The following is a 24,542-nucleotide window of genomic DNA, read 5'->3' on the forward strand; positions in this document are numbered from 1 at the left end:
AACATGTACAACCACACAGATGAGTTTTGTACAGTTGTGTTCAGCGAAATGTACAAAGGCCAAGATTACAGGAAGTAGTTCAAAGACCTCTTAGGGGAGCAGAGAAGCAATGTGTCACACAGTCACTAAAATAATGTGCGAATTCAAATGTGAGCAGCTGCTTGTTGAGAGACACAGATTCTTGTCATTCTGCTCAGACAGTGTGGAATATTTGTGACTTGGTAACACATGGTGAAAACTAATAAAATGCTGCTGATATGTTGAAAATGAGCAGGATACGGGCCATCAATATGTAACTGATTCTCAACTCAAATTTCATCTGTGGGCAATTATGGGCCCCTTCTTTGATAAATTGTGACCTCCTGAACGTGTTTTTGTTGTGGACGAACAGGGGAAGAACTGGAACTAACAGACTAATTCATGATGTTTCCATTGTAAGGTTTGTTTCTGAAAGGCCATCCTCTTATAGATTTTCTCAAATGTCACCTGAATTTCCCAGCGCCCGACGCCGAGCCCCGACAACTAACGAGCTGAGGGGACCAGAGACTGCAGCTCAATTCTCCTCAGACTAGACTGCTGCCTGCCAAACAAGACATTCTCCTCAGACTGCTGCCTGCCAAACAAGACATTCTCCTCAGACTAGACTGCTGCCTGCCAAACAAGACATTCTCCTCAGACTAGACTGCTGCCTGCCAAACAAGACATTCTCCTCAGACTAGACTGCTGCCTGCCAAACAAGACATTCTCCTCAGACTGCTGCCTGCCAAACAAGACATTCTCCTCAGACTGCTGCCTGCCAAACAAGACATTCTCCTCAGACTGCTGCCTGCCAAACAAGACATTCTCCTCAGACTAGACTACTGCCTGCCAAACAAGACATTCTCCTCAGACTAGACTGCTGCCTGCCACACAAGACATTCTCCTCAGACTGCTGCCTGCCAAACAAGACATTCTCCTCAGACTGCTGCCTGCCAAACAAGACATTCTCCTCAGACTAGACTACTGCCTGCCAAACAAGACACTCTCCTGACGATTCTAAAAAAAGTGATATTTGTCAAAAGTCTGTGAATGAAATATGCATTTATTTCCTAATGCTGTGATATAATAGTGCTTATTTTCTCAGCATTTCCTGTTTGGTGACAGTGATTACAGTGTCATGTTTTGAGAGATGTGAAGTCTTAATACCATCAGAGTTGTTGTTCTGCCTCGGTTGTCAATACAGATCTGACGGCCTGGTAAATTCCCCTTCTAACATGCTGCCTGTGGTGCCAGCAGTTCCACAACAGAGAACCGTGTTTGTTTGCTGATTAGATATCAAACATTACACACCTCAGTCAAGCATGACATGGAGAGGATTTTGTTAACGGATTGTGTGTGTGTGTGTGTGTGACAAAAAAACAACACAATTGTAATGGTGTGTTTGATCAGTCCTTGATGATCGAGCTAGTCTAGCATAGAAATACAATGTATGTTCTAGTGATCCTATTTCTATGATTGAGACCACCCTCCTCTAGTGTTGACAGACAGTCAGGTGCCTGTATAACATCCCCTACACCAGCGCTATTCAGATCTCACCTGGAGGTCCTGAGTACTGCTGCATTTCTGTTCTACCTGATAACTCTACTGAACATAAATGTTAAAGCAACCTGCAACCATTTCAACGATTTTACTGAGTTACAGTTCATATAAGGAAATCAGTCATTTTAAATAAATTCATTAGGCCCTAATCTATGGATTTCACATGACTGGGCAGAGGCATAAGCCATGGGCCCACCCACTGAGGGGCCAGGCCCACCCACTGAGGAGCCATGGGCCCACCCACTGAGGAGCCAGGCCCACCCACTGAGGAGCCAGGCCCACCCACTGAGGAGCCATGGGCCCACCCACTGAGGAGCCAGGCCCACCCACTGAGGAGCCAGGCCCACCCACTGAGGAGCCAGGCCCAGCCAATCAGAATGAGTTTTCCCCCACAGGGGTTTGTTACAGAAAGACAAACTGCTCTGTTTCATCAGCTGTCCAGGGGGGGCTGGTCTCAGACGATCCCGCAGGTGAAGAGGCCGGATGTGGAGGTCCTGGGCTGGTGTGGTTACACGTGGTCTGCGGTTCTGAGGCCGCTTGGACGTATTGGCAAATTCTCTAAAACGTAGTTGGAGCCGGCTTCTGGTTGAGAAATGAACATTCACCTCTCTGGCAACAGCTCAGGTGGACATTCCTGCAGTCAGCAGGCCAAATGCACACTCCCTGTGTGACAAAACAGTTTAACATTTAAGAGTGACCTTTTATTGTCCGCAGCACAAGGTGCACCTGTGTGATGATCATTCTTGATATGCCACACATGTCAGGTGGATGGATTATCTTGGCAAAGAGCAGCAACCCAGCCTTACAGAGCAGCAACCCAACCCAGCCTTACAGAGCAGCAACCCAGCCTTACAGAGCAGCAACCCAGCCTTACAGAGCAGCAACCCAGCCTTACAGAGCAGCAACCCAGCCTTACAGAGCAGCAACCCAGCCTTACAGAGCAGCAACCCAGCCTTACAGAGCAGCAACCCAGCCTTACAGAGCAGCAACCCAGCCTTACAGAGCAACAACCCAGCCTTACAGAGCAGCAACCCAGCCTTACAGAGCAGCAACCCAGCCTTACAGAGCAGCAACCCAGCCTTACAGAGCAGCAACCCAGCCTTACAGAGCAGCAACCCAGCCTTACAGAGCAACAACCCAACCCAGCCTTACAGAGCAGCAACCCAGCCTTACAGAGCAGCAACCCAGCATTACAGAGCAACAACCCAGGCAGGTAGCAGGGTTATTCTGGGTTATTATTACTGAGAGATAGACAGGAGGGATGCTGCTGTGTGAATTCCCTGTGCCGCTCGGTCTTGATGGATGGAAGAACAGGTAATCCTTTAAAGACTGAGGACTGATCTCAACCCTCCTTCACCCCCCTCTTTACGCCCTCCACTTTCCCCCGGTACTGCCAACTGAACCAGGAGGTGTCTGTGTTTGAGGAGAGACAGTTACCTTCCTTCTCCCAGTCCTATTAGATAGTCAGCCAGAGTGCCTTGGGGAACTTTAACTTCAGCCGGGGCCAATTCATCAACTTTACTTTGTAAACTTGGAGACGCGCGGCACACCGAGAACAGGCCTTGTGACTGTTTCTCACTTGACAGTCAGGTGAACAGTGTGTTGCGTCCTCTTCTACTCGTTGTCATCTAGCAGAGACACGTTGTCACGCTGGTCTATTTCTGACTTGGTGTATGTTACGCCTGCCAACGTGTGTGTGTGTGTGTGTGTGTGTGTGTGTGTGTGTGTGTGTGTGTGTGTGTGTGTGTGTGTGTGTGTACTCACCAGTGCTGGGCCTGTGGAGTGGGGACTCACACACCTCACAGTAAAGGAGCAGGATGTTGTTGGAGTAAGTACAGGCCCCACAGCTCCACTGATCTCCCTTCCCCTGATCTGGTAGTCCTGGTCTGAGGCTCAACCTTGGTTTCGGGGTCCCTTTCTCAGAGAGCCGACGGGGGGTAAACAGAGAGGCCAGGGGGCTGCTGCTGGTGTCTCTCCCCCCATGGAGGGACTTCCTTTTCCCCCCAAGACGAGACCTGGGGCTGTGGGTAGCGCTGGGGGTGAGGGTGGAGGTGGGCAGCCGCAGCCTCTTCACCAGGGGAGAGAAGTCTAGGTCCTGGAGGTCAGGGGGATCTTGGGAGTTGTAGTTTTTCTCCACATCTATAGGACCCTCCTTCTCTGAGGGGGTAATGGGGGAAACCTCACCCTCTGTTCTTTTCCTCTTCTTCTCTTTACCCGCGTCCGGAGAGAAGAACGAACGGATGTCGTGCTGTTTGTCCTTCTCAAACTGCAGAGAGGAGGGGTAGAGTCACGGTGAGACTGTTGTAAAGCCTGTCCTTCATCTGATCTGTTGTAAAGCCTGTCCTTCATCTGATCTGTTGTAAAGCCTGTCATTCATCTGATCTGTTGTAAAGCCTGTCCTTCATCTGATCTGTTGTAAAGCCTGTCCTTCATCCGATCTGTTGTAAAGCCTGTCATTCATCTGATCTGTTGTAAAGCCTGTCCTTCATCTGATCTGTTGTAAAGCCTGTCCTTCATCTGATCTGTTGTAAAGCCTGTCATTCATCTGATCTGTTGTAAAGCCTGTCCTTCATCTGATCTGTTGTAAAGCCTGTCCTTCATCTGATCTGTTGTAAAGCCGGTCCTTCATCTGATCTGTTGTAAAGCCTGTCATTCATCTGATCTGTTGTAAAGCCTGTCCTTCATCTGATCTGTTGTAAAGCCTGTCATTCATCTGATCTGTTGTAAAGCCTGTCCTTCATCTGATCTGTTGTAAAGCCTGTCCTTCATCTGATCTGTTGTAAAGCCTGTCATTCATATGATCTGTTGTAAAGCCTGTCCTTCATCTGATCTGTTGTAAAGCCTGTCCTTCATCTGATCTGTTGTAAAGCCTGTCATTCATCTGATCTGTTGTAAAGCCTGTCATTCATCTGATCTGTTGTAAAGCCCGTCCTTCATCTGATCTGTTGTAAAGCCCGTCCTTCATCGGAACTGTTGTAAAGCCTGTCCTTCATCTGATCTGTTGTAAAGCCTGTCCTTCATCTGATCTGTTGTAAAGCCTGTCATTCATCTGATCTGTTGTAAAGACTGTCCTTCATCCGATCTGTTGTAAAGCCTGTCATTCATCTGATCTGTTGTAAAGCCTGTCCTTCATCTGATCTGTTGTAAAGCCTGTCCTTCATCTGATCTGTTGTAAAGCCTGTCATTCATCTGATCTGTTGTAAAGCACGTCATTCATCTGATCTGTTGTAAAGCCTGTCCTTCATCTGATCTGTTGTAAAGCCTGTCCTTCATCTGATCTGTTGTAAAGCCTGTCATTCATCTGATCTGTTGTAAAGCCTGTCATTCATCTGATCTGTTGTAAAGCCTGTCCTTCATCCGATCTGTTGTAAAGCCTGTCCTTCATCTGATCTGTTGTAAAGCCTGTCCTTCATCTGATCTGTTGTAAAGCCTGTCATTCATCTGATCTGTTGTAAAGCACGTCATTCATCTGATCTGTTGTAAAGCCTGTCCTTCATCTGATCTGTTGTAAAGCCTGTCCTTCATCTGATCTGTTGTAAAGCACACCATTCATCTGATCTGTTGTAAAGCCGGTCCTTCATCTGATCTGTTGTAAAGCCTGTCCTTCATCTGATCTGTTGTAAAGCCTGTCATTCATCTGATCTGTTGTAAAGCCGGTCCTTCATCTGATCTGTTGTAAAGCCTGTCCTTCATCTGATCTGTTGTAAAGCACGTCATTCATCTGATCTGTTGTAAAGCCTGTCCTTCATCTGATCTGTTGTAAAGCACGTCATTCATCTGATCTGTTGTAAAGCCTGTCATTCATCTGATCTGTTGTAAAGCCTGTCCTTCATCTGATCTGTTGTAAAGCCTGTCCTTCATCTGATCTGTTGTAAAGCCTGTCCTTCATCTGATCTGTTGTAAAGCAGTTCCTTCATCTGATATGTTGTAAAGCCTGTCCTTCATCCGATCTGTTGTAAAGCCTGTCATTCATCTGATCTGTTGTAAAGCCTGTCCTTCATCTGATATGTTGTAAAGCCTGTCATTCATCTGATCTGTTGTAAAGCCTGTCCTTCATCTGATCTGTTGTAAAGCCTGTCCTTCATCGGATCTGTTGTAAAGCCTGTCCTTCATCTGATCTGTTGTAAAGCCTGTCCTTCATCGGATCTGTTGTAAAGCCTGTCCTTCATCGGATCTGTTGTAAAGCCTGTCCTTCATCGGATCTGTTGTAAAGCAGTTCCTTCATCTGATATGTTGTAAAGCCTGTCCTTCATCCGATCTGTTGTAAAGCCTGTCATTCATCTGATCTGTTGTAAAGCCTGTCCTTCATCTGATATGTTGTAAAGCCTGTCATTCATCTGATCTGTTGTAAAGCCTGTCCTTCATCTGATCTGTTGTAAAGCCTGTCCTTCATCGGATCTGTTGTAAAGCCTGTCCTTCATCTGATCTGTTGTAAAGCCTGTCCTTCATCGGATCTGTTGTAAAGCCTGTCCTTCATCGGATCTGTTGTAAAGCCTGTCCTTCATCTGATCTGTTGTAAAGCCTGTCATTCATCTGATCTGTTGTAAAGCCTGTCCTTCATCTGATCTGTTGTAAAGCCGGCCCTTCATCTGATCTGTTGTAAAGCCTGTCCTTCATCTGATCTGTTGTAAAGCCTGTCATTCATCTGATCTGTTGTAAAGCCCGTCCTTCTGATCTGTTGTAAAGCCTGTCCTTCATCTGATCTGTTGTAAAGCCGGTCCTTCATCTGATCTGTTGTAAAGCCTGTCCTTCATCTGATCGGTTGTAAAGCCCGTCCTTCTGATCTGTTGTAAAGCCTGTCATTCATCTGATCTAACAGTATCATGTCAGTTCATTTTGTCCCTTTAGACCTCTTTTAAGAGAGAGAACTAACACATTATATTCATAAATAATATCAGTTTAAGATGGTTTCCAGATAATATGATGCATTATTGTTTAGTAATATGTATGGTGCATTATCGTTTAGTAATATGTATGGTTCATTATCGTTTAGTAATATGTATGGTGCATTATCGTTTAGTGATATGTATGGTTCATTATCGTTTAGTAATATGTATGGTGCATTATCATTTAGTAATATGTATGGTTCATTATCGTTTAGTAATATGTATGGCACATTATCGTTTAGTAATATGTATGGTTCATTATCGTTTAGTAATATGTATGGTGCATTATCGTTTAGTGATATGTATGGCACATTATCGTTTAGTAATATGTATGGTTCATTATCGTTTAGTAATATGTATGGTGCATTATCGTTTAGTAATATGTATGGTTCATTATCGTTTAGTAATATGTATGGCACATTATCGTTTAGTAATATGTATGGTTCATTATCGTTTAGTAATATGTATGGTGCATTATCGTTTAGTAATATGTATGATGCATTGTTGTTTAGTAATATGTGTGATGCATTATTGTTTAGTAATATGTGTGATGCATTATTGTTTGGTAATATGTGTGATACATTATCGTTTGGTAATATGTTTGATGCATTATTGTTTAGTAATATGTTTGATGCATTATTGTTTAGTAATATGTGTGATACATTATAATTTAGTAATATGTATCATACATTATCGTTTAGAATATGTATCATGCATGATCGTTTAGAATATGTATACTACATGATCGTTTAGTGATATGTATACTACATTATCGTTTAGTAATATGTATGATGCACCTACATGTCTATACTGTTAGACAGACATAAACATACAGTAGCAGTATGATTGCTAGGATTCAAAACCTTCCCAGTGTTAGAACACCATCTGCACACACGTTAAAGAACCCAGATCACTAGACCAGTGCCTCACATGGTTAAAGAACCCAGATCACTAGACCAGTGCCTCACATGGTTAAAGAACCCAGATCACTAGACCAGTGCCTCACATGGTTAAAGAACCCAGATCACTAGACCAGTGACTCACATGGTTAAAGAACCCAGATCACTAGACCAGTGCCTCACATGGTTAAAGAACCCAGATCACTAGACCAGTGACTCACATGGTTAAAGAACCCAGATCACTAGACCAGTGCCTCACATGGTTAAAGAACCCAGATCACTAGACCAGTGCCTCACATGGTTAAAGAACCCAGATCACTAGACCAGTGCCTCACATGGTTAAAGAACCCAGATCACTAGACCAGTGCCTCACATGGTTAAAGAACCCAGATCACTAGACCAGTGACTCACATGGTTAAAGAACACAGGATCTTTGTCATTGTCAACCACTCCTCCTGCTGCCAGGGTCGTCTCGCTTGGTGTCCACGCCTCGGCGAAATTCAGGAAGTCCCATTTGTCCTTATCCCCCAACTCTGCCTTTAAGTACTCCTTCTTACCGTTCAGAGTACTGCCCGTTACCGTTTCCTGTCAACAACAACACACACACAGTCTCCTATCAGAACAACACGTACAGGGATACTCCACTCAAAGATAAAAAGCATTTTCCTTTTAAGCACTTAATGGCAGAAAATGGACTAAATCAGGGAGGCGCAATCAGGACTTGTCCAATAAGAAACACTTGTTTTGCTACAATGTGCACTAGATGAATGTGACCATAAACTGCTCTGTTCTTTGCAGCATAATTAACAACAACAAGGTCAGTAAACAACAAATAAACACCAAGATCAACAACCTCACTCTGATACATCTGTAATGCATCTTTAATGGTCTTTAAAAAAAATGTTTTGATTGATTGATTGATTCAAATCCAGTTCATTGGAAACGGTGGTCCTGCAGTGGATATTAGTACCATAGAATTACAGATATATTGAGTGTACCTGCCATTCAACCCACTGTGTTCCAGTCAAAATGACAAGGTGGTCTCGGGGGCTTTGTGCTGTCCCTTTAAGTAAATCTACAGTACCAGTCAAAAGTTTGGACACACCTACTCATTCAAGGGTTTTTCTGTATTTGTACTATTTTCTATATTGTAGAATAATAGTGAAGACATCAAAACTATGAAATAACACATATGGAATCATGTAGTAACCAAAAAACAAATCAAAATATATTTTAGACTTGAGATTCTTCAAAGTAGCCACCCTTCGCCTTGATGACAGGGTTGCACACTCTTGGCATTCTCTCAACCAGCCTTCATGAGGTTGACACCTGGAATGCATTTCAATTAACAGGTGTGCCTTGTTAAAAGTTACATTTGTGGATTTTATTTCCTTCTTAATGCATTTGAGCCAATCAGTTGTGTTGTGACATGGTAGGGGTGGGTATACAGAAGATAGCCCTATTTGGTTAAAGACCAAGTCCATATTATGGCAAAAACAGACCAAATAAGCAAAGAGAAACGACAGTGCGTCATTACTTTAAGACATGAAGGTCAGACAATACGGGAACATTTCAAGAACATTGAATATTTCTTCAAGCACAGTCGCAAAAACCATCAAGCGCTTTGATGAAACTGGCTCTCAAGAGGATCACCACAGGAAAGGAAGACTGCTGCAGAGGATAAGTTCATTAGAGATAACTGCACATCAGATTGCAGCCCAAATAAATGCTTCACAGAGTTCAACTAACAGACACATCTCAACATCAACTGTTCAGCGGACAGAATCAGGCCTTCATGGTCAGATTGATGCAAAGAAACCACTACTAAAGGACACCAATAAGAAGAAGAGATTTGCTTGGGCCAAGAAACACAAGCAATGAACATGACTGGTGAAGCATGGAGGAGCTGGTGTGATGGTGATACTATCAGTGATTCATTTAGAATTCAAAGCACACTGAACCAGCATGGATACCACAGCATTCTGCAGCGATACGCCATCTCATCTGGTTTGCGCTTAGTGGGACTATCATTTGTTTTTCAACAGGACAAAGACCCAACAATGCTATTTGACCAAGGAGAGTGACCTGGCCTCCACAATCACCCGACCTCAACCCAGTTGAGATGATTGTGGGATGTGTTGGACCGCAGAGTGAAGGAAAAGCAGCCAACAAGTGCTCAGCATATGTGGGAACTCCTTCAAGACAGTTGGAAAAGCATTCCTCGTGTAGCTGGTTGAGAGAATGCCGAGAGTGTACAAAGCTGTCATCAAGGCAAATGGGTGACTACTTTGAAGAATCTAAAATAGATATTGATTTGTTTAACACTTTTTTGGCTACTACATGATTCCATGTGTTGTTTCCTAGTTTTGATGTCCACTATTATTCTACAACGTAGAAAATAGTAAAAATAAAGAAAAACCCTTGGATACGTAGGTGTGTCAACTTTCAACTTTTGACTGGTACTTCTATGAAAAGTACCTACCTTCCAGTTAAAACGAAACACACGCACACACACACACACACACACACACACACACACACACACACACACCTTCCTGTTGAGCATGCCCCACATGACGGTGTCAAAGGTTCCCTTGGCGATGAGGTAGTGCACGTGGACGGAGGCGGTCTGTCCGATGCGGTGCGCCCGGTCCTCAGCCTGCTTCACATGGCCAGGGTTCCAGTACAGCTCAGCAAACACCACGTGAGTGGCCGCTGTGAACGTCAGGCCCTGGACACCACAGAACACACAGGACACACTCACTTAAGGGAAGAACTCTCCGGAAGCAGACAGGCGGAGAAAGCAGAGCGAGGCGGGTGAACAGTACGGGAACAGGCAGAGCAGTGAGGGTGAACAGTACGGGAACAGGCAGAGCAGTGAGGGTGAACAGTACGGGAACAGGCAGAGCGAGGAGGGTGAACAGTACGGGAACAGGCAGAGCAGTGAGGGTGAACAGTACGGGAACAGGCAGAGCAGTGAGGGTGAACAGTACGGGAACAGGCAGAGCGAGGAGGGTGAACAGTACAGGAACAGGCAGAGCAGTGAGGGTGAACAGTACGGGAACAGGCAGAGCAGTGAGGGTGAACAGTACGGGAACAGGCAGAGCAGTGAGGGTGAACAGTACGGGAACAGGCAGAGCAGTGAGGGTGAACAGTACGGGAACAGGCAGAGCAGTGAGGGTGAACAGTACGGGAACAGGCAGATCGAGGAGGGTGAACAGTACGGGAACAGGCAGAGCGAGGAGGGCGAACAGTACGGGAACAGGCCGAGCGAGGAGGGCGAACAGTACGGGAACAGGCAGAGCGAGGAGGGTGAACAGTACGGGAACAGGCAGAGCGAGGAGGGTGAACAGTACGGGAACAGGCAGAGCAGTGAGGGTGAACAGTATGGGAACAGGCAGAGCGAGGAGGGTGAACAGTACGGGAACAGGCAGAGCAGTGAGGGTGAACAGTACGGGAACAGGCAGAGCGGTGAGGGTGAACAGTACGGGAACAGGCAGAGCGAGGAGGGTGAACAGTACGGGAACAGGCAGAGCAGTGAGGGTGAACAGTACGGGAACAGGCAGAGCGAGGAGGGTGAACAGTACGGGAACAGGCAGAGCAGTGAGGGTGAACAGTACGGGAACAGGCAGAGCGAGGAGGGTGAACAGTACGGGAACAGGCAGAGCGAGGAGGGTGAACAGTACGGGAACAGGCAGAGCGAGGAGGGTGAACAGTACGGGAACAGGCAGAGCAGTGAGGGTGAACAGTACGGGAACAGGCAGAGCGAGGAGGGTGAACAGTACGGGAACAGGCAGAGCGAGGAGGGTGAACAGTACGGGAACAGGCAGAGCGAGGAGGGTGAACAGTACGGGAACAGGCAGAGCGAGGAGGGTGAACAGTACGGGAACAGGCAGAGCAGTGAGGGTGAACAGTACGGGAACAGGCAGAGCAGTGAGGGTGAACAGTACGGGAACAGGCAGAGCAGTGAGGGTGTATACTAGCAGGATAGTACATATACAGTTGAAGTCGGAAGTTTACATACACTTAGGTTGGAGTCATTAAAACTCGTTTTTTCAACCACATCTACTTTGCGCATGACACAAGTAATTTTTCTTACAATTGTTTACAGACAGATTATTTCCCTTATAATTCACTGTATCACAATTCCAGTGGGTCAGAAGTTTACATACACTAAGTTGACTGTGCCTTTAAACAGCTTGGAAAATTCCAGAAAATTGTCATGGCTTTAGAAGCTTCAGATAGGCTAATTGACATCATTTGAGTCAATTGGAGGTATACCTGTGGATGTATTTCAAGGCCTACCTTCAAGCGCAGTGCCTCTTTGCTAGACATCATGGGAAAATAAAAATAAATCAGCCAAGAGCTCAGAAAAAAACATTGGAGACCTCCACAAGTCTGGTTCATCCTTGGGAGCAATTTCCAAACGCCTGAAGGTACCACATTCATCTGTACAAACAATAGTACGCAAGTATAAACACCATGGGACCACGCAGCCGTCATACCGCTCAGGAAGGAGACGCGTTCTGTCTCCTAGAGATGAGCGTACGTTGGTGCGAAAAGTGAAAATCAATCCCAGAACAACAGCAAAGGATCTTGTGTAGATGCTGGAGGAAACGGGTACAAAAGTATCTATATCCACAGTAAAACGAGTCCTATATCAACATAACCTGAAAGGCCGGTCAGCAAGGAAGAAGCCACTGCTCCAAAACCACCATAAAAAAGCCAAACTACGGTTTGCAACTGCACATGGGGACAAAGATCATCTTCCAAATGGACAATAACCCCAAGCATACTTCCAAAGTTGTGGCAAAATGGCTTAAGGACAACAAAGTCAAGGTATTGGAGTGGCCTTCACAAAGCACTGACCTCAATCCAATAGAACATTTGTGGGCAGAACTGAAAAAGTGTGTGCGAGCAAGGAGGTCTACAAACCTGACTCAGTAACACCAGCTCTGTCAGGAGGAACGGGCAAAAATTCACCCAACTTATTGTGGGAAACTTTTGGAAGGCTACCTGAAGTGTTTGACCCAAGTCAATTTAAAGACAATGCTACCAAATACTAATTGAGTGTATGTAAACTTCTGACCCACTGGGAATTTTATGAAAGATATAAAAGCTGAAATAAATCATTATCTCTACTATTATTCTGACATTTCACATTCTTAAAATAAAGTGGTGATCCTAACTGACCTAAAACAGGGAATTTTTACTAGGATTAAATGTCAGCAATTGTGAAAAACTGAGTTTAATGTATTTAGCTGAGGTGTATGTAAACTTCCGACTTCAAATGTAATATTATAATATCATCTACGCTTTTATCTCACAGTCATGCACACATTTGACATATGGGTGGTCACGGGAATGGAACCCACCACCCCGGCTTTACAAGCGCCATGCTCTACCAACTGAGCTACAGGAAGGAGTGCCATGCTCTACCAACTGAGCTACAGGAAGGAGCGCCATGCTCTACCAACTGAGCTACAGGAGCACCATGCTCTACCAACTGAGCTACAGGAAGGAGCGCCATGCTCTACCAACTGAGCTACAGGAAGGAGTGCCATGCTCTACCAACTGAGCTACAGGAAGGAGCGCCATGCTCTACCAACTGAGCTACAGGAGCACCATGCTCTACCAACTGAGCTACAGGAAGGAGCGCCATGCTCTACCAACTGAGCTACAGGAGCACCATGCTCTACCAACTGAGCTACAGGAAGGAGCGCCATGCTCTACCAACTGAGCTACAGGAAGGAGTGCCATGCTCTACCAACTGAGCTACAGGAAGGAGCGCCATGCTCTAACAACTGAGCTACACGAAGGAGCGCCATGCTCTACCAACTGAGCTACACGAAGGAGCGCCATGCTCTACCAACTGAGCTACACGAAGGAGCGCCATGCTCTACCAACTGAGCTACAGGAAGGAGCGCCATGCTCTACCAACTGAGCTACAGGAAGGAGCGCCATGCTCTACCAACTGAGCTACAGGAAGGAGCGCCATGCTCTACCAACTGAGCTACAGGAAGGAGCGCCATGCTCTACCAACTGAGCTACAGGAAGGAGCGCCATGCTCTACCAACTGAGCTACAGGAAGGAGCGCCATGCTCTACCAACTGAGCTACACGAAGGAGCGCCATGCTCTACCAACTGAGCTACACGAAGGAGCGCCATGCTCTACCAACTGAGCTACAGGAAGGAGCGCCATGCTCTACCAACTGAGCTACAGGAAGGAGCGCCATGCTCTACCAACTGAGCTACAGGAAGGAGCGCCATGCTCTACCAACTGAGCTACAGGAAGGAGCGCCATGCTCTACCAACTGAGCTACAGGAAGGAGCGCCATGCTCTACCAACTGAGCTACAGGAAGGAGCACCATGCTATACCAACTGAGCTACAGAGGACCAGACCTCCAATCAGCAGATAGCGATGTTGTTTCCATAAGTGGATGAATTGGTCTAATTTAGCGTGTATAGTAAAGCTTCAACCCTTAGCTACCTCTTCCAATTCAAATGAGCTCGGGGAAAAAGTTGGTATTGTTTTGTGTGAATACATCTCTAGCGATACAACACAAAAATAGAGACACGTTTTAATTGAGTGAGGCGTCAAAGAGGACAACCTGCCCGCCCCGCTTCGGTTGGGTCATTAGAATTCAAAACAACAGATTCTAAAATAAATTTCACACACACGCTTCGCATGCTCGCCTTTAGTGAGTTTAGGCCATTAGTCAAGAACGTCAAGAACTTTCTCACTGTTTTTAATGCTCGTTTTAATTTGAGAGCTCTGGAAAGAAATACTTCCTATCTATTTATTACATAAAACAAATAAACTGGAACAGGTCTTGGAAGATATCAATCAAAAAGTGTTACTGGGACTGGAATTAGGACACATGGTGGATGTATACAGGGACTGGAATTAGGACACGTGGTGGATGTATACAGGGACTGGAATTAGGACACATGGTGGATGTATACAGGGACTGGAATTAGGACACGTGGTGGATGTATACAGGGACTGGAATTAGGACACGTGGTGGATGTATACAGGGACTGGAATTAGGACACATGGTGGATGTATACAGTGTTACTGGGACTGGAATTAGGACACATGGTGGATGTATACAGGGACTGGAATTAGGACACGTGGTGGATGTATACAGGGACTGGAATTAGGACACGTGGTGGATGTATACAGTGTTACTGGGACTGGAATTAGGACACGTGGTGGATGTATACAGGGACTGGAATTAGGACACGTGGTGGATGTATACAGTGTTACTGGGACTGGAATTAGGACACATGGTGGATGTATACAGGGACTGGAATTAGGACACGTGGTGGATGTATACAGGGACTGGAATTAGGACACGTGGTGGATGTATACAGGGACTGGAATTAGGACACGTGGTGGATGTATACAGGGACTGGAATTAGGACACGTGGTGGATGTATACAGGGACTGGAATTAGGACACGTGGTGGATGTATACAGGGACTGGAATTAGGACACGTGGTGGATGTATACAGGGACTGGAATTAGGACACGTGGTGGATGTATACAGGGACTGGAATTAGGACACGTGGTGGATGTATACAGGGACTGGAATTAGGACACATGGTGGATGTATACAGGGACTGGAATTAGGACACATGGTGGATGTATACAGGGACTGGAATTAGGACACATGGTGGATGTATACAGGGACTGGAATTAGGACACATGGTGGATGTATACAGGGACTGGAATTAGGACACATGGTGGATGTATACAGTGTTACTGGGACTGGAATTAGGACACATGGTGGATGTATACAGTGTTACTGGGACTGGAATTAGGACACATGGTGGATGTATACAGGGACTGGAATTAGGACACATGGTGGATGTATACAGGGACTGGAATTAGGACACATGGTGGATGTATACAGGGACTGGAATTAGGACACGTGGTGGATGTATACAGGGACTGGAATTAGGACACATGGTGGATGTATACAGGGACTGGAATTATGACACGTGGTGGATGTATACAGGGACTGGAATTAGGACACGTGGTGGATGTATACAGTGACTGGAATTAGGACACATGGTGGATGTATACAGGGACTGGAATTAGGACACGTGGTGGATGTATACTGGGACTGGAATTAGGACACATGGTGGATGTATACAGGGACTGGAATTAGGACACGTGGTGGATGTATACAGGGACTGGAATTAGGACACATGGTGGATGTATACAGGGACTGGAATTAGGACACATGGTGGCTGTATACAGGGACTGGAATTAGGACACATGGTGGATGTATACAGGGACTGGAATTAGGACACATGGTGGATGTATACAGGGACTGGAATTAGGACACATGGTGGATGTATACAGGGACTGGAATTAGGACACGTGGTGGATGTATACAGGGACTGGAATTAGGACACATGGTGGATGTATACAGGGACTGGAATTAGGACACATGGTGGATGTATACAGGGACTGGAATTAGGACACATGGTGGATGTATACAGTGTTACTGGGACTGGAATTAGGACACATGGTGGATGTATACAGTGTTACTGGGACTGGAATTAGGACACATGGTGGATGTATACAGGGACTGGAATTAGGACACATGGTGGATGTATACAGGGACTGGAATTAGGACACATGGTGGATGTATACAGGGACTGGAATTAGGACACATGGTGGATGTATACAGGGACTGGAATTAGGACACATGGTGGATGTATACAGGGACTGGAATTAGGACACATGGTGGATGTATACAGGGACTGGAATTAGGACACGTGGTGGATGTATACAGGGACTGGAATTAGGACACGTGGTGGATGTATACAGTGTTACTGGGACTGGAATTAGGACACATGGTGGATGTATACAGGGACTGGAATTAGGACACATGGTGGATGTATACAGGGACTGGAATTAGGACACATGGTGGATGTATACAGGGACTGGAATTAGGACACATGGTGGATGTATACAGGGACTGGAATTAGGACACATGGTGGATGTATACAGGGACTGGAATTAGGACACGTGGTGGATGTATACAGGGACTGGAATTAGGACACGTGGTGGATGTATACAGTGTTACTGGGACTGGAATTAGGACACGTGGTGGATGTATACAGTGTTACTGGGACTGGAATTAGGACACATGGTGGATGTATACAGTGTTACTGGGACTGGAATTAGGACACATGGTGGATGTATACAGTGTTACTGTGACTGGAATTAGGACACAGGGTGGATGTATACAGGGACTGGAATTAGGACACATGGTGGATGTATACAGGGACTGGAATTAGGACACGTGGTGGATGTATACAGGGACTGGAATTAGGACACGTGGTGGATGTATACAGTGTTACTGGGACTGGAATTAGGACACGTGGTGGATGTATACAGTGTTACTGGGACTGGAATTAGGACACATGGTGGATGTATACAGTGTTACTGGGACTGGAATTAGGACACATGGTGGATGTATACAGTGTTACTGGGACTGGAATTAGGACACATGGTGGATGTATACAGGGACTGGAATTAGGACACATGGTGGATGTATACAGGGACTGGAATTAGGACACATGGTGGATGTATACAGGGACTGGAATTAGGACACATGGTGGATGTATACAGGGACTGGAATTAGGACACATGGTGGATGTATACAGGGACTGGAATTAGGACACGTGGTGGATGTATACAGGGACTGGAATTAGGACACGTGGTGGATGTATACAGTGTTACTGGGACTGGAATTAGGACACGTGGTGGATGTATACAGTGTTACTGGGACTGGAATTAGGACACATGGTGGATGTATACAGTGTTACTGGGACTGGAATTAGGACACATGGTGGATGTATACAGTGTTACTGTGACTGGAATTAGGACACAGGGTGGATGTATACAGGGACTGGAATTAGGACACATGGTGGATGTATACAGGGACTGGAATTAGGACACGTGGTGGATGTATACAGTGTTACTGGGACTGGAATTAGGACACATGGTGGATGTATACAGTGTTACTGGGACTGGAATTAGGACACATGGTGGATGTATACAGGGACTGGAATTAGGACACATGGTGGATGTATACAGTGTTACAGGGACTGGAATTAGGACACATGGTGGATGTATACAGTGTTACTGGGACTGGAATTAGGACACATGGTGGATGTATACAGTGTTACTGGGACTGGAATTAGGACACATGGTGGATGTATAGTGTTACTGGGACTGGAATTAGGACACGTGGTGGATGTATACAGTGTTACAGGGACTGGAATTAGGACACGTGGTGGATGTATACAGTGTTACAGGGACTGGAATTAGGACACATGGTGGATGTATACAGTGTTACTGGGACTGGAATTAGGACACATGGTGGATGTATACAGGGACTGGAATTAGGACACATGGTGGATGTATACAGGGACTGGAATTAGGACACATGGTGGATGTATACAGGGACTGGAATTAGGACACATGGTGGATGTATACAGGGACTGGAATTAGGACACATGGTGGATGTATACAGGGACTGGAATTAGGACACGTGGTGGATGTATACAGGGACTGGAATTAGGACACGTGGTGGATGTATACAGTGTTACTGGGACTGGAATTAGGACACGTGGTGGATGTATACAGTGTTACTGGGACTGGAATTAGGACACATGGTGGATGTATACAGTGTTACTGGGACTGGAATTAGGACACATGGTGGATGTATACAGTGTTACTGTGACTGGAATTAGGACACAGGGTGGATGTATACAGGGACTGGAATTAGGACACATGGTGGATGTATACAGGGACTGGAATTAGGACACGTGGTGGATGTATACAGTGTTACTGGGACTGGAATTAGGACACATGGTGGATGTATACAGTGTTACTGGGACTGGAATTAGGACACATGGTGGATGTATACAGGGACTGGAATTAGGACACATGGTGGATGTATACAGTGTTACAGGGACTGGAATTAGGACACATGGTGGATGTATACAGTGTTACTGGGACTGGAATTAGGACACATGGTGGATGTATACAGTGTTACTGGGACTGGAATTAGGACACATGGTGGATGTATAGTGTTACTGGGACTGGAATTAGGACACGTGGTGGATGTATACAGTGTTACAGGGACTGGAATTAGGACACGTGGTGGATGTATACAGTGTTACAGGGACTGGAATTAGGACACATGGTGGATGTATACAGTGTTACTGGGACTGGAATTAGGACACATGGTGGATGTATACAGGGACTGGAATTAGGACACATGGTGGATGTATAGTGTTACTGGGACTGGAATTAGGACACGTGGTGGATGTATACAGTGTTACAGGGACTGGAATTAGGACACGTGGTGGATGTATACAGTGTTACAGGGACTGGAATTAGGACACATGGTGGATGTATACAGTGTTACTGGGACTGGAATTAGGACACATGGTGGATGTATACAGGGACTGGAATTAGGACACATGGTGGATGTATAGTGTTACTGGGACTGGAATTAGGACACATGGTGGATGTATATGCCCAGTAGAGGGTCTGTACCATAGAAATATAATTACTATTCTATCATCAGTGTTTCTATGGTCTGTACGTGCAGTACCTGCCCAGCAGCCTGTATGCTGAGAACGGCCACGCGCGTCTCAGGGTCATTCTGGAACTGGTGAACCAAGTGGATACGCTCTGAGGACGGAACACTGCCATCGATACGGATGTAACTGGCCTGAGAGATGGGGAGAGAGCGTGGTCATTACTGATGGGACACTGCCATCGATACGGATGTAACTGGCCTGAGAGATGGGGAGAGAGCGTGGTCATTACTGATGGGACACTGCCAATGATATGGATGTAACTGGCCTGAGAGAGAGAGGAGATAGGGAGAGAAGTAAATGTCAGCGCTGATTAAAACCTTGACCTCTGAACCCACCACTAAAAAGACAGCAACATCCTATAGCATTGCTGTATAGAAAAACAACCATTTACTAATACATCGGTGTACACGTCACTGACAAGCTGAAATGGTCCACTCACACAGACAGTGTGGTGAAGAAAATGTGGCTTGTCACCTAAAACCCTCAAACTTTTACAGATGCACAATCGAGAGCATCCTGTCGGGCTGTATCACCGTATGGTACGGCAACCGCACCGCCCACAGAGCTCTCCAGAGGGTGGTACGGTCTGCCCAACACATCACCGGGGGGCAAACTACCTGCCCTCCAGGACACCTACAGCACCCAATGTCATAGGAAGACCAAAAAGATCATCAAGGGCAACAACCACCCGAGCCACTGCCTGTTCACCCCGCTATCATCCAGAAGGCGACGTCAGTACAGGTGCATCAAAGCTGGGACCGAGAGACTGAAAAACAGCTTCTATCTCAAGGCCATCAGACTGTTAACCAGCATCACTAACCTTGAGAGGCTGCTGCCTATATACATAGACTTGAAATCACTGGCCACTTTAATAAATAGAACACTGGCCACTTTAATAAATAGAACACTGGCCACTTTAATAAATAGAACACGGGCCACTTTAATAAATAGAACACTGGCCACTTTAATAAATAGAACACTGGCCACTTTAATAAATAGAACACTGGCCACTTTAATAAATAGAACACTAGCCACTTTAATAAATAGAACACTGGTCACTTTAATAAATAGAACACTGGCCACTTTAATAAATAGAACACTAGCCACTTTAATAAATAGAACACTGGTCACTTTAATAAATAGAACACTGGCCACTTTAATAAATAGAACACTAGCCACTTTAATAAATAGAACACTGGCCACTTTAATAAATAGAACACTGGCCACTTTAATAAATAGAACACTGGCCACTTTAATAAATAGAACACTAGCCACTTTAATAAATAGAACACTGGTCACTTTAATAAATAGAACACTGGCCACTTTAATAAATAGAACACTAGCCACTTTAATAAATAGAACACTGGTCACTTTAATAAATAGAACACTGGCCACTTTAATAAATAGAACACTGGCCACTTTAATAAATAGAACACTGGCCACTTTAATAAATAGAACACTAGCCACTTTAATAAATAGAACACTGGTCACATTAATAAATAGAACACTGGCCACTTTAATAAATAGAACACTGGCCACTTTAATAAATAGAACACTGGCCACTTTAATAAATAGAACACTAGACACTTTAATAAATAGAACACTGGCCACTTTAATAAATAGAACACTAGTTACTTTAATAATGTCTACATATCTTGCATACCCATCTCATATGTATATACTGTATCCTATACTATATCTTATTCTATACCACTCTCACATTGCATGTCCATATATTTGTATATGTTTAATTCCATTCCTTTACTAGATGTGTGTGTATTGGGAATATGTTGTGTAATTGGTAGTTATTACTTGTTAGATATTACTGCACTGTTGGAGCTAGAAGCACAAGCATGTCTCTACACCAGCAATAACATCTGATAAACACGTGTATGTGACCAATAACATTTGATTTGACATTTAGTCAATTCCACTCCACACAGACAGTACCCATATACAGGAAGAACAATTTAGTGTTCTAATACACCTGTCGCAGTGATGTCATTGATTTCATTTGGATTTGATTGGATTAGTCGTGTCTCCCGCCCTCCGCCTCCCCCTCGGTCTCTCTCCCCGTTCTCACAGCTGTAGTTCATCACGGCAGCATGCAGCTCCTTATTTTAGTCTTTTTCCTGTTAATGGGTGATGACGATGCTTCAGCGAGTGGGAGACTTCTCAAATTAGAAGATGTGATCACACTTGATCACGTATCAGATAACAGCAGACGACACCTATACCCTTCCTCTCACCTCACTGCCATCGAGCTGAGAAACGCGTGAAACTGGCTTAAAATAAAAACTGTGTGTGTGTGTGTGTGTGTGTGTGTGTGCGCATTTTACAAACTTCTGTTTCGAGTTTCTACATAATTGGAGATGAGATTCAGCAACACTTGGAGAACAATGGAATCAAAAAAATATTTTTTATTTTAAAGCTTCTTTATTGCTAAAAAGTAATTGGTTCATAAAAAAGTAATGAAATAAATTCCACATTCAGTGTTGCTGAACCTCCTGTCTCCTTGGTTGGAAAGAGAGGAAGCGACAGTGATCCCTTCCCTTTGAGTTTCTACACAGTCTGTTCTAGTGAAAACACAAGCCATTTCAAGTGCGAGTGGTATCACTGCCAGTGGCTGGTTCAACATGTATAGACTTGAGGGGAAAGCACACATGTACACAACACTAACATGTATAGACTTGAGGGGAAAGCACACATGCACACAACACTAACATGTATAGACTTGAGGGGAAAGCACACATGTACACAACACTAACATGTATAGACTTGAGGGGAAAGCACACATGTACACAACACTAACATGTATAGACTTGAGGGGAAAGCACACATGTACACAACACTAACATGTATAGACTTGAGGGGAAAGCACACATGTACACAACACTAACATGTATAGACTTGAGGGGAAAGCACACATGTACACAACACTAACATGTATAGACTTGAGGGGAAAGCACACATGTACACAACACTAACATGTATAGACTTGAGGGGAAAGCACACATCTACACAACACTAACATGTATAGACTTGAGGGGAAAACACACATGTACACAACACTAACATGTATAGACTTGAGGGGAAAGCACACATGTACACAACACTAACATGTATAGACTTGAGGGGAAAGCACACATGTACACAACACTAACATGTATAGACTTGAGGGGAAAGCACGCATGTACACAACACTAACATGTATAGACTTGAGGGGAAAGCACACATGTACACAACACTAACATGTATAGACTTGAGGGGAAAGCACACATGTACACAACACTAACATGTATAGACTTGAGGGGAAAGCACGCATGTACACAACACTAACATGTATAGACTTGAGGGGAAAGCACACATGTACACAACACTAACATGTATAGACTTGAGGGGAAAGCACACATGTACACAACACTAACATGTATAGACTTGAGGGGAAAGCACGCATGTACACAACACTAACATGTATAGACTTGAGGGGAAAGCACGCATGTACACAACACTAACATGTATAGACTTGAGGGGAAAGCACACATGTACACAACACTAACATGTATAGACTTGAGGGGAAAGCACACATGTACACAACACTAACATGTATAGACTTGAGGGGAAAGCACACATGTACACAACACTAACATGTATAGACTTGAGGGGAAAGCACACATGTACACAACACTAACATGTATAGACTTGAGGGGAAAGCACACATCTACACAACACTAACATGTATAGACTTGAGGGGAAAGCACACATGTACACAACACTAACATGTATAGACTTGAGGGGAAAGCACACATGTACACAACACTAACATGTATCTGCCGTTCTGCACTCAGAGCCAAACACACACAGGGCATCTACATTTTATTCATTTTATACGCTCTTACCCAGAGGGACTTACAGGAGTAATTTGGGTTAAGTGCCTTGCTCAAGGGCACATCGGCAGATTGGTCACCTAGTCCGCTAGTCTGCTCTGAACCGCTAGGTTACCTGCAGCTACAGGGTGGAACTCACTGGTGTTGTGTAAACAGTGACAGTCTATGACCCCCAGGCCTGGGAATCATGGTCCCTACAGGGCTGTGACGACAACATCAGGGTTTTGTGACGCCTGTCCAGTAGGAACACGAGGTTACATTTCTCCAGCCGAATCCCTCAGCTTTATGGCAAAACAAAGTGGTGGGCTGCTGTTCAACTGAAAATCGAATGAAATAACTGTGGATTTATAAAAGGCCCAGTGCAGTCAGTCAAAAGTATATTTTTCTTGTGTTTTATTTTATTTTATTGTACAACAGTTGATAAAACTAACACTGTAAAAGTGTGATTTAAAAAAAAAAATCTGTGTTATTTCCACATAGTTGCTGGTTGAAAATACAACATACACAGGATCCTCTAATCAACCAGTTTGCATGGGCAGGTGTTTCGGCTGGGGACATACCAGGCGGCAAATTGGTTAATCGACCAATAACAAAGCGTGTTCCAAACCTCTCTGCCAATAACAGATAGTTTCCCCCTCCCCACCCAGAAATGATTTGATATACACTAATGTCCATTGCTTCCATTGTTTCTTGGCCCAAGCAAGTCTCTTCTTCTTATTGGTGTCCTTTAGTAGTGGTTTCGACCATGAATTCGAACATGAAGGCCCGATTCACACAGCTGATGTTGAGATGTGTCTGTTACTTGAACTCTGTGAATAATTTATTTGGGCTACAATTTCTGAGGCTGGTAACTAATGAACTTAACCTCTACAGTAGAGGAAACTCTGGGTCTTCCTTTCCTGTGGAGGTCCTGATGAGAGCCAGTTTCATCATAGCCCTTGATGGTTTTTGTGACTGCACTTGAAGAAACTTTAAAAGTTCTTGAAATATTCTGTATTGACTGACCTTCACGTCTTAAAGTAATGATGGACTGCCGTTTCTCTTTGCTTATTTGAGCTGTTCTTGCCATAATATGGTTTTGTTTTTACCAACGTCGTTTTAGAGAATTTGGCAGTACGTCCAACAACTGCAGACCACGCGTATGGCGTCATGTTCGCGAGCAGTTTGCTGATGTCAATGTTGTGAATGGTACAGGCAGGCATAAGCTACGGACAACGAACACAATTGCATTTTATCGATGGCAATTTGAATGCACAGAGATACCGTGACGAGATCCTGAGGCCCCATTGTCGTGTCACTCATCTGCCGCCACCACCTCATGTTTCAGCAGGATAAATGCACAGCCCCACGTCACAAGGATCTGGACACGACTCCTGGATTCTGAAAATGTCCCAGCTCTTCCATGTACAAAAGCTGAAGAACATCCAGGTACTTTCTGTAGCTGCTGGAGGTGAAGACAAACTCCTGGACAACAGAAAGGAAAACGCTGCAGACTGTTGCTCAGGCTCCCAGGTGATATTGATTTAGACTGTTGCTCAGGCTCCCAGGTGATATTGATTTAGACTGTTGCTCAGGCTCCCAGGTGATATTGATTTAGACTGTTGCTCAGGCTCCCAGGTGATATTGATTTAGACTGCTGCTCAGGCTCCCAGGTG

At 44.8% G+C, this 24,542-nt stretch overlaps 1 protein-coding gene across 2 annotated transcripts in view; it reads right to left on the bottom strand.

Moving 5' to 3' along the window:
- The window catches only part of LOC110496980 (DNA annealing helicase and endonuclease ZRANB3), a 77,558-nt gene that overhangs the window by 26,016 nt on the left and 27,000 nt on the right, over positions 1-24,542 (bottom strand). For both annotated transcript variants that reach the window (XM_036982327.1, XM_036982326.1), the window contains exons 11-14: positions 19,012-19,131; positions 9,915-10,094; positions 7,775-7,948; positions 3,343-3,844 (exon numbers count right to left, since the gene is read on the bottom strand). In XM_036982327.1, the coding sequence (XP_036838222.1) occupies positions 3,343-3,844; positions 7,775-7,948; positions 9,915-10,094; positions 19,012-19,131 (976 nt within the window). The remainder of the gene's footprint in view (positions 1-3,342; positions 3,845-7,774; positions 7,949-9,914; positions 10,095-19,011; positions 19,132-24,542) is intronic.

Source organism: Oncorhynchus mykiss, chromosome 7, assembly GCF_013265735.2.
Source record: "Oncorhynchus mykiss isolate Arlee chromosome 7, USDA_OmykA_1.1, whole genome shotgun sequence".
NCBI classification, from domain to species: domain Eukaryota; kingdom Metazoa; phylum Chordata; class Actinopteri; order Salmoniformes; family Salmonidae; genus Oncorhynchus; species Oncorhynchus mykiss.